Source organism: Helianthus annuus, chromosome 14 (assembly GCF_002127325.2).
Source record: "Helianthus annuus cultivar XRQ/B chromosome 14, HanXRQr2.0-SUNRISE, whole genome shotgun sequence".
NCBI classification, from domain to species: Eukaryota; Viridiplantae; Streptophyta; class Magnoliopsida; order Asterales; family Asteraceae; genus Helianthus; species Helianthus annuus.
In genome coordinates, this window is record NC_035446.2 from 151,576,428 (window position 1) to 151,588,238 (window position 11,811).

Below are 11,811 nucleotides of genomic sequence, written 5' to 3' on the forward strand. Positions count from 1 at the left end.
AATGATTTTATCATATACATCCAACTTAGGGGGTGTTTGGCCAAGCTTTTATTTTGTGCTTATGCTTATATTTTAAAGTAGCTTTTAGCTTATTTTCTATTATTTGATAAGCTCTTTTTAAGTGTTTGGATTAGCTTATAGCTTATTTTATATAATTTGCTCTTACACAAAGAAGTTTGTTCAAATAAGCTAGAAAACCATCTTCATATAAGCTTATTAAAATTAGCTTATATAAGCTAATAAGCATAACCTTAAAAAACTAAACCAAACACCAACTTAAGCTTATTTTGTAAAAAAAAGCTAAAAAAGCTATAAGCTTTGTTTAAAAAGCTAGGCCAAACACCCCCTTATTCTAACCATTACAAAGACTTAATTCAATTTGATTAAATGGTGTTTTAGAGGAATTTTCATATATGATTTGATCAAACTAAATCATGGGATATGCTTCAGGAATCTCAACTGTAACAACAAATAAACTTTAACAATATCTATTAGAAGTGAATCAAGCATTACTTATGTTACAAGACTGATAAGTTATAACATATCAATACAAAAATCAAGAAGACCCGTTTTGTTTATAACAGTTTTTACAAAAATTAACTTAAAAATTTTCGTTTACTCGCAAGATCCCATTTTGTTCTAAGAACAGTTTGCGCTAGACTCTGTTTTCCCTCTCGATTTAATCCGTAAAATACATCACGAAAATTAACCGTACTTGGAGCAAACCCAACACTTAACATCTCAGATAAAAGTTGCATACCCTCTTCAGACTTACCTTCTTTGCATAAACAAGAAATAAACATAGAATAAGTCTTGAAATCGGGCAACGGTCCTTCATTTTTCATCTTATGAAAAACATTCCAAGCATCACTAATCTTCCCGTTACTCACATAACCGCGAATTAATGATGAATACGTAATGATTGTGGGTTCACACCCATCTTGTTTCATCTTCTCAAGAACCTCTAAAGCTTTAGATATTTGTTTCTCTTTGAAGAAATAAACTATTAGAGATGTATAAACATGAACTGTTGGAAAGATGTTTACCTGTTTCATTGATTCTATCTTATCCAATGCATCTTGTAAACGTCCTTTCCTAAGTAGCACGTGAATTAAGCTTCCATAAACGTAGCTGTTAAGGGTATTTTGGTCTTTTTCACTAACCTCGTTAATCATTACCAAAGCTTCTTCTACGTTACCTGCTCGACAAAGAGCCCTGATACACAACGAGTATGCTAAAGGAGTCAAAAATCCAAGTGTACGTAAGTTTTTGACACATTTTTTAGCTTCCGACACGTTATTAACTTCACATAAACATTCAAGATATATTTCGATTAACTCTTTATCGGGTACAAATCCAGCTTGAATCATCTCCGTGAACACTTCGATCGCTTCATTCACCTTTCTACCTTTTTTTCCACAAAGGGAAATGATCAAAGATTTGTACGTACTACTATTCGGACTGAAACCTCTATCTTTCATTTCATTAAAACTTTTTAGAGCAATTTCAGTCAAACCGATTCGACCATATTGCAAAATCATGATCGTCAATGTGTCTGACGAAACCGACAAATCTTTCCTAACCATTTCATTAAACAAGCTTCGCATATGCTTAAAATCCTTCCCTTTTCCAGCAATCTTCATAGCCATGTTATACGTCTCCACAGTGTGTCGGTAACCGTCTATCTTTCCAACCCACGAGAAAAAACGCAACGCTGCACCGCCATGTAGGCTGCATTTTCGCAGCACCTCCACAACTAAATCTGGTGTGATATAAAGATCACATTTTTGTAAAGCTTCTTCCTTTGCGCACCAAGTCATAGAGGATGACACAATTTTACAGGCTTTGTGAAGATCCCGATCGGTAAAAGACTTAGAAGGCGGACATGTTACTACCGAATCAAGGGTAGTTTCATCCTTTTGTTGTACCTGGACCGAGCTTGAGCTTGAATCAAGGGTGGTTTCGTTTGTGTTACTGCCGGTCCTTTGGATCGTTTTTACTTCTTGTAACTTCTCGAATTCTCCTTTTTTACCGAAATGAGATATAATCCAGTTGAATACATTATCTGTTATAACTAACTTCAAACCTTTCATATGATTCAAAACGTTAATAACTTCATCATACCTACAAATCTTACATAACTCCTTGATGAAAACCATATAACATTTGCTAGTTAGCTTCATTCCTTTCATCTCCATATTCTTTACAATATCCCACGCTTCGGAAACGCGGTTTTGTTGAATATAACCAGCAATTACAGCAGTTACCGCCACACTGTCTATCTCATGTCCTGTTTCCAGCATCGCGTTATACACATCAAACCCTTTTTCATACTCGTTGATTCTAAAAAGGTGTTGCATCAGCTCTGTGTAAGTAGAGACAGTAAGCATTTGTCCACAATCTTTTAACTTGTGAAACAGTTCGAGTCCTTTGGAGATTTCGTTTCTTCTTAAGTACCCGTGGATAACACTTTCGTAGATCTTGTTGTCAATAACGTCTTTTCTTTTTAATATATCGACAATTTCCAAAGCGTCAGTGATCCTACCAGCACGACACATTCCGTTCACCAACATCTCAAAATGTTCAGCCTCCATTGCGATATCTTTGTTCTTCATATCCTTTATGACTTCTAATGCTTCTGTTATTCTACTCGAAACGCAAAAGCTCTTAAGCATACATGTGTAAACTTCTTGTTCAGGGATTTGGGAAATCTTTATCATGTCGTTAGCGATCGAGCGGATATAATTAGTGTCTCCAGAATGTGCTAAACAATCTAATAACAGTTTGTATGAAACTTTATTCGGTTCCATTTGTTCAGACACCATCTCCTTGTAGAACTCCATTGCAATGTCGGCTCGTTTACTATTACAAAGTGTACGCAGCATTACTTTATAAACCGCCAAATCGGGTTCAAAACCGGACTTTTTCATGTCTTCAAATAGCAACAAGACTTTCCCGATAACATTCGACTTCCCGTATTGAGAAATGAGGATCGTCCACGTCTTAATATCTTTCTTACACGAGTTATTCTCCATTTCCTTGCACAACTCCTCAACTACTTCAAACTTTTTAGCCTCTCCAAGTATATAAATCATCGTATTGTATATCGCAGTTGTGACCAATGATCTATTTTTAACCTTTATCCAATTAAAGAACCATAAAGCCAAATCAGGCACTTTGAAACATCTCTTTAGAACTTTATCAACGACATCAGAATCAAACTCGACACTCATCTCTTCCAAGCGTTTCTCAACCGACGTTTCACTCTCACCACCCCGTAAAATCTGGGTAGCCTTATGGACTATGGGACTCACATCCCTTTCAGCAATATGGGCTGTTCTCATTCTCATTTCCAACTCTTGATTCATGTAGGCATTTTCACAAACACCTTCTGTGCATTCCAATAAACCTCTCACCTCAACACCCCCTTTGTTCATTATTGGAAACTGATTAACTCCGGTGCTATTATCCACGTTGAATTCATGGGTTCCTAGAATTTCAGTGATTTCGTTGAACAGATCGGCAAAATCTTTCTTTTCTTTTCCATTTTTCATATGGGCTTCTTCGGTGTTCTTCCGATTTGGGTTACCAGAGGGTCTTGTGGTGATTGAATGACATAAAAATTGTAGATTTGTGACATGATTGGGTAATAGATCAGCATTCGAGTATACTGTTCGGAATCTAAATAAACATTTCATATCTAAAGACCGTTATTCTGGTTATCAATCGATAAAGCTTTGGGTTAAAAGTGAACATGCCCTAGAAAATAATGGCGTCTTTAGTTCTTTACTGTTGGATAATCAAGATGCACCCCTCAACTTTTATTTAATTCGTAAAACGTCCCTTGATGTAATCTTAGTATATATGGCTCAACATAATTAGGGGTGTTCAAAAAACTCGCGACTCGCAGTTCGCTCGAAAAAAGCTCGGCTTGAAATTGGCTCGGTTGTAAACGAGCCAGCTCGGCTCGGCTCGGTTTGCAAACGAGCCAAGCTCGAGCTTGGCCTGGCTCGGCTCGTGAGCCGGCTTGATAAGGTTTACATCCCTCTTTTTTTTTGTCTCACATCGCTCAGAAGACAAAAACTAAAGAAATATCTACCCTATAAAAGAAGGTAAAGACAATGTACAAAGTGAGCTAACTATTTATACTTCATATTTAGCCATTTGGTTAAATTTTGCGGTTCGTTATTAGTTCGAGCAAGATCGAGCCGAGCTAGCTCGAATTTTAACTGAGTCGAGCTCGAGCCTCAAATCTCAGCTCGATTTGAAATTCGAGCTCGAGCCAAGCCAGCTCGAATTGAGTTTGAGCCGAGCTCGAGCTCGGCTTGTTTATAGCCCTAAAGATAATAACACTCCTAAGTCCCAATGGATCTTTTCATACCGTATAGTATACGAGTCATATAAGTATATACGACTTGTATCCTTTTATACATGAACTAGTATACAAATATACGAGTCGTGCATCCTTTTTTTACATGAACTATATGACTCATATACCGATATACAAGTAGTATATTTGGCACCTCACCCAACAAATCATATACGACTCATATAAGCATATACGAGTTGTATATTGGGTGTCAAAAGATCTAATTGGGTGTACATGTAGTAAGACCGAAATACATGAAAAAGATCAGTAAACACGTGACAAAATGATCAATTTTTATAGAGGGGAAATATATGTGGATCTTCAAGATGCTTAAAGCATGGATTTCATAGATGAAATTGTACATTCATATCATAATGGTGATACAGGAATCTGATAAATTATTAAGATGCGAAAAAAGAAAAGCAAGAAACCATCATGATCGCCACGAAAAACATAAGGTTAATAGACTCGTTCAAAATACACACCCACGGATCATGTTTGTACCAAAGGAAGACATAAACCAACCTAAACCGCCATCTAAACCGGCAATGAAGATTTTGAAAAGGATTATTCGAAACCTTAAAAGCATAGGGCCTTCAAATTAAGATGCACAACTATGCCTAGTAGCATAGGGTCGGTCCAGATAGGCAGGAATGTCCAGTAAAGAAACGTGCGAAAAAGGTCTTGCCCATCGGGGCAATACAACGAACCTGCGAATAACATTCAGCTCTATAATCAACATGGAGGTGTAGGGGCACTAATGCAAGTATACCAAAAAGTGCTATACTATATAAGTCTCTCTTCGTCACGGACTCACGAGAGAGGAGAGGCATTCAATTTGCCGTCAACTACTTATACTTATTCTCACGTCGGAGTCCGGTCACAGTGATAAGCTCAAGTCCCTTGTTGTGACGAGACTAAAGGTTGTTGCTTGTGACTATGTAGGTCCGATCAAAGTTCTTGAGGTCCAGAGATCAATGATATCTAGTAACATGGGTTTTGGTACCAAACTATCTATGCCTTTTAACTTCTGAGTACAACCATTAACATGTGAAGTACAAGTTAACATGCACAAGAAAGTTACCATGGGAGCCAGTGTATATGTTGAATTTATTACTCCACATAAAACACATACTGACATATATACATCTGCACATGTGAAAGAACACATGTATTGATTGAATTTGGTTCTTGTACCATTGTTTAAAGACAGCATGTGTGTGTTGTTTCTCTTCTCCTTCTTTAACTTGGAGACTTGACTGGTCACTGACAGGGGTGTTAGGTTGCTTTTTTTAAAAAAAGGGGGGGTTCTGTTATTTTCTTAATTTGCATGGGATGCTCTTCCCCATGACCCATATCGACTACATGCATGAATGATCTTATAACAACACAAGATGACAACATGCAAAGCATAGGATCCTTTATTTCAAAATCTTAATCATGAATAGTATACAAATATATACATTATACACACTATTGCAAGTTTAATGAAAGTTCTAAATAATTTACCAAATATAATTTAAAAGATCTGCCAATATGAATAAACTGAAGCTTGTTAATTCAATGCCACCAAAAGAATGTTATATTTCTTGTAATTATACTATTTATCTCTTCTAATATATAATAAACTAGTATTACGGACCCGCGCGTTGCGACGGGACCGTTGAGTCAAATGAAAATAGACGTAAATACATTAAACCACACACGCACGTTACGTTACGGTGTTTACTAAAAAAATCAACGCATCCATGTATTCCACCTCCAAACACTGGTTTCTATCTGTGTTGAACTCATTTCCATGTTTTAATGTAACCACCAAGTACCAACTTGCCATTAAAGTTGCGTTAATAAAGATTAAACTGAACAATTGAAGTCAAGTATATTTGTTATACCTTGATACATTGCTTATATTTATCTTTTAAATCATAGTTCATTTCACCACCAACAACACACTAAATAATTTAACAAAATGTTTTTATTTTTGTTGTAGACTCAAAGATACAAATACTAAATTAAAAGAAAAAGGGATAGAAAGACTAAAAGAATAAACAATGATGGACTTTAGTTGCAGCAAGACTTGTACTATATGCTAAGAAACATATAAAAAATTGAATAGTAAACTATACTCACAAAAAAGAAATTTGCAGGGGAAAATAAGTTTAATTTCATTTTATTTAATCAGATGACTAATTTATCCTTTACATGAGCTGGCAGCCACATGGATCCTCATATACACCAGCTAATCATTTGTTTGATTAATTATGAATCGATGAAGCAATCGAGGCTACTTTAGTAATATTCACCAACTTCTGCTTGTACCATGCATAATCATGTTTCACGTGTTGTAAATCACTGTACAGATACTTGTACTCTATGCATTAAAAAGTGTCCGAATTGTCAACATATTTACCACCATAGGGGCATATCCGTCATTACAATACAGTTTACCCATACCCCACCGTTTTCATACACACCCCACTCAAAATCTTCTTCACACACACAATCAATCAAGACTCCATTTTCATTGCATTATTTGAATTTGAAGGCAGAATCTCTGTGTTAATTGTAATCAAACCCTCAAAATCTTCATTCAAAAGAGGTAAGTTTGTATGTTTCGTTGACACTTTTTAGTAAAATTTCTTTGATTTATGCAGTCTTTTTGACGGTTTTCAACAGGTGGGTTTACTCTGTTTTGCTCAATTCCCGATACTCAATTGCATTGAATTTGTATTTATCTACTGATTTGAGTATATATTTTTGTAATTTTAGTATGAAAGTGAGTGTTGCCCATGATGCCTGTTTTTCTAGGGTGAAAATGACAACTGTAGCATTAAAATTCCGCAAAATTAAGGTTTTTTTATGGTTTAAAACCCTAAATTTACTAAAAAATCGATCTGGGTTTTGTTTCTTTGTGTTAAATTTTGTGGGTTTAACCGGAATCGCAATAATTTGGTGGTTTCAGACTTTATGATCCATTAGTAGTGTTAGCAAGTTGATTTTTGAATTGGTGTTTTTTATGAAAAAAAGTTTAATAGAAATGGAGGCTGGAAATGGGGTTTATCATGAAAACAATGTAGAAGATGAAAATGGTGTAATGGATGTGGAAGCCAATGTGGCGGATCACGAAAATTCGAATGAAGTTGAATCATCAAAAGTGGAAGTGAATGGATCTTCTGAGGATGTTAATGGCACTAAAGTATCAAATTCAGTTAAGGTTGCTAGTAATGATGTTGCTGCTGCTAATAAGGGTAGTTTGAAGAATAATAAAACGGTGAAAAACGGCACAGCGGCTAGTCTGTTGACCCGTAAGCCTAAATCCCATATAACTCAAAGTTTATCGTTCCCTGCTAAACCGCGGACCCATGATTCCATGAGGACTAGCATGGATGGGCACCCTGTGAAGGGGCGAGCCGCATTGTCGAATGCAAAAGCAAATGCTAATAATCTCGCTAATAGAAGAGCTGCCACTGGTGTGAAAGCAAAGGAATCGGGTCCAAATGCGCGTGTGTCAAGGGTAAATCCGTAAATGCCCTTTCTTCGTGGCTGTTTGGTTGTTATGTGCTTCATATTTATTTCGTTTTGTTATTTGTTTTAGCCTGAGAAGTCGAATGGAAATGAAGACGGTCCACCTTCTGCAGACACATTGTATGTTGATTTCAGAAATATGGCCTTTTATTTATGAATGTCTTGTTGCTAAAGTGGTAATGTTTCATTTCCGGTTTCTTTGTATAAATCTCGAGAATTTGACTTTTTCATGGATTTATCTTCATGATTAGAAGTGTTGCCACTGGCGGGCAGCATAAGAACGGCGTATTGGGATTTTCTTCTAGGCTGGAAGAACGAGCTGAAAAGCGAAAACAGGTCATTGTTTAAACATCTATATATTTGTTAGTTTCGTTACTTTGTTGACAATTGACATAACTCGTGTATTAGTTATTAATCATGTTTATTTTGTGCGCTCTAGTTCTTCTCAAAGATAGAGGAAAAGATTCACGCAAAAGAAGCAGAGAAAACCAATTTGCAAGAAAAATCAAAGGTTTTGGCTTGTGAAATCTTTAGTTTACCAAAGAATGTGTAGAATTCGAAACTTAATCAGGCGATAAAGACTGTTTTTTAAACCTTTTACGTTGGTTATGCAGGAAAGCCAAGAAGCAGAGATAAAACAGCTGAGAAAGAGCTTGATGTTTAAAGCTGCACCGATGCCAAAATTTTACAAAGAACCCCCTCCAAAAGTCGACTTGAAGAAGGTATTTAACTGTATAGAACATCCTGATTTTAATTTTCATGTTTGCATCATAGTGCATTTTTGCACCAGACATTTGTTACATCAATCTAGCTTGCATATGTTTCATATAAATAGTGCATGAAACAAATATTATCACACAAGTAAAACCTCTTGCTACTATAGTACTATGTTTATCCGCCACGATTTAATCTTTATACTATTCTTATTACTTGCTGATCATATCCATGAGGAGCGATCACTTATAGATGTATATATATATATTTTTTGGATTCTCATTTATCAATCCTACTCGAGTATACAGATACCAACAACACGCCCAAAATCGCCCAAGCTTGGCAGGAACAAGAGCAATGTGGCTGCAACCAGCAATGGGACCGCGGTTGGTCCACATGTCACTAAAAACAAGACCATATCTCGTAATGCGAACACGACAAATGGTGATAAAGAAGCTGCTGCTGTTGGTCCCAAAAAACTGATTAGAAAACCTCAACCCAAAACTCCATCCTCTAAAACTGAAGTCAAACCTGAAAAGTCAAAGGAAAAGTTGGTTCAAGAAGAAGATGAACAATCCTATGAGAGCCCATCTCCAAATCTTATTGAGGTTAAATAAAGGGGCAATTTGTTTATATTTATATCTATTATAGTTCTTTTTCTGTTTTTGAAGTTATTAAGCTTTGGTGTTGTGAATAGACTGGCACATGTTCAATGATCTACTGGTTTATAATTTTACATGATGTTTGTATGCAGCATATTGAATTGTTTTTGCTCTTTGAATCCAAATTTGTATAATTTGCAGAAACTGCTTGGTTATTGTGGGATTAAAAATTCATTATTTTTCACAGGCTTCATTGTTTTGCTATAAAGGAGGTTTTTCTTTTGTAGGTTGTTAGAAATCTTGGGTCACTATTGGCTTCTAATGGGTTTATACTATGTGTATTGGGCCGCTATTGTGATGTTTACTATTTGTATAGTATTGGGGTATATTATAAGATTATGAAAGCCTGAATGATCTTTATTGAATGAGTAGGTTACAATATATAGGGATTACGAGTAACCCTAGAAATCAAAGTGAGCCTGTGGGCCCATAGTCTAATACTCCCCCGCAGTCGTAGCGGATGGAACTAGAAGCTTAGACTGAAAAACAAAAACAATAATAAACCCTAAAAAATTGTTTTCGATTTCGGTCAAAAATCCATAGTCTTGCAATCTTCAATCCATAATCTTCGATCCACGGTTTTGAATGATCTCGTAATCCTATAGAGGCAACCAATACAGCAGTGCAGCGGCAGCTGGTAGCGGCACGGCGGCGGATCGTAATCCTGCGGGCGACGCGGCGGAAGACCGTAGTCTAATGAGCGGCGGCGGCACGGCGACATGGGACGGCTTGACGGAGATGCGAAATCAACAGGATGGGCCATAGATGGGCCATAGCATCATCTGTGTGGTAAGATACCATAAGAAACCGGTGAATCTAAAACCGAAGACGAAGCTTTATTTGAACACAAAAAACTGGAAAAAAAAACGAAAACGAAAAGCGAACAAAGGCCAGACAGGGCGGCAGTGGCGGCACGCCGCCTTGTCTAGGGTTTTTCTCAAGTGGCGACGGCTAGGGTAGGCTGGCTCAGATACCATATAAGATTATGAAAGGCTAAATGAGTAAGTTACAATATATAGGGATTACGAGTAACCCTAGAAACCAAACTGAGCTCGTGGGCCCATAGTCTAATATATAGGAGCGCGGATTGCTTTGTTGTAGATATTGCATTCCAAATCATTATGTATATGTTAACTAGGTTAGAAATCCGTGTATTACACGGGGTTGTACATTAAAAACACTATAATTCAATTTTTTTTTACCAAACATCTCATCATCGAAATTACATATTGTTACATGTAATAATGGTAAAATAAAGGGTATAATAATATATCATAAAATTTAAATGCCTATTTATATAAAATGCAATATATAGCGGGCTAAACTAATCAAGAAGCAATCTTTTATAACCCTATATAAAAAAAAAACCTTTTTACTTATAAAGTATATTTCTAAAAGTATATCTTTGAAAAATAATTAAATAAAATTTAAAAAAATTATAAAAGTAACTCCACATATTTTTCAAGCACCTCATTTGCATTTTTTTAATTATTTTATTAGTCTCAAGTATACCTATAATATTACCGAGTTAAACTATACAACTTTTGGTGTACATTTGACGAGGTTTTGTTTTTTTTAAAAGGGTGTAGTTGACATAATTATTTACCAAAATGACTTGTTTTAAAAGTATTTATCAAAATGGGTTCTTTTATAAAAAAAAATAAAGAAATACTAAAAAATCCCCTAACCATCCTATCTTCTTCCTTGTTAAACCTGGGGACTCCATGGTTATCGCCATCAAAATCTCTTCTATAAATTTTAATTGGGAACACCTCATAAAGCGACATGTGTCCCCAAAGTGGTTTCTTTTGCGGCGGGAGGATTCATTAGTTATATATCATGTTAGATGAAAGACAAATGTTTCTCACATGATCACGAGCCTGTGTGTAAAACCGAGAAAAAAATAACTAAGTCGATATCTGACTCGCACGTTGCGACAGATCTATCAAACGTGGAAAAATAGACGCGTTGCGACGGACATTTCAAACAGGAAAAAAATAGATGAAAAACCGTTGAACCTCACATGCACGTTGCGGCGTGTTAACTTGGAAATTTAGAACGACACGTTAAACGCAGAACTTATGAAAGATGAAAAGTATATAAGAGACTAAAGTTGAAAGTAAAAAAAATGTTGAGATTAAATTACAAAAGATGAAAAGCTTTAGGTTGAAAGTAAAAAAAAATTAAAGGTGTTAAATTGCAAAAGATGAAAACTTTTGAAATTAGAAGTGAAAAACCAAATTAATCAAAGGGATTAAAATACCAAAGATTGAAACTTTAGATTTAAATTTGCAAAGATTGAAACTTTAGAGTTAAAAAAGAAATCAATTTCAAATTATGAAAATAAAAGAGATAAATAGATTTAGTTAAATTGATGTTTATTATTATTATTATTATTATTATTATTATTATTTTATAAAAGAGATAAATAAAAATTAAAGGGTGAGAAATTATGAGAGAATGACACGTGTCTAAAACAGATTTTTATTTATTAGTATAGAAAGATTTGAAAGTTAATTTACAATGATGTGTTGTACGTGT

The 11,811-nt window shown here is 35.5% G+C and overlaps 2 protein-coding genes across 3 annotated transcripts; one reads left to right on the plus strand and one right to left on the minus strand.

Annotated features, from left to right (window-relative positions):
- Nucleotides 1-550: 550 nt before the first annotated feature.
- Nucleotides 551-3,763, minus strand: LOC110904350 (putative pentatricopeptide repeat-containing protein At5g06400, mitochondrial). Its single transcript, XM_022150196.2, has one exon. It carries the CDS (start codon nt 3,696-3,698, stop codon nt 597-599), a length of 3,102 nt encoding a protein of 1,033 aa, XP_022005888.1. The 5' UTR covers nt 3,699-3,763; the 3' UTR covers nt 551-596.
- A 3,048-nt stretch (nt 3,764-6,811) lies between these two features.
- LOC110904349 (protein WVD2-like 4) lies at nt 6,812-9,414 on the plus strand. 2 transcript variants are annotated; one of them, XM_022150194.2, is made up of 7 exons: nt 6,812-6,968; nt 7,397-7,883; nt 7,965-8,014; nt 8,146-8,230; nt 8,334-8,405; nt 8,509-8,616; nt 8,917-9,414. In XM_022150194.2, exons 2-7 carry the CDS (start codon nt 7,407-7,409, stop codon nt 9,223-9,225), a joined length of 1,101 nt encoding a protein of 366 aa, XP_022005886.1. In that variant the 5' UTR covers nt 6,812-6,968; nt 7,397-7,406; the 3' UTR covers nt 9,226-9,414. The 2 variants fall into 2 exon arrangements, with proteins under 2 accessions (XP_022005886.1, XP_022005887.1); XM_022150195.2 differs by having other exon boundaries at nt 8,149-8,230.
- Nucleotides 9,415-11,811: the final 2,397 nt, after the last annotated feature.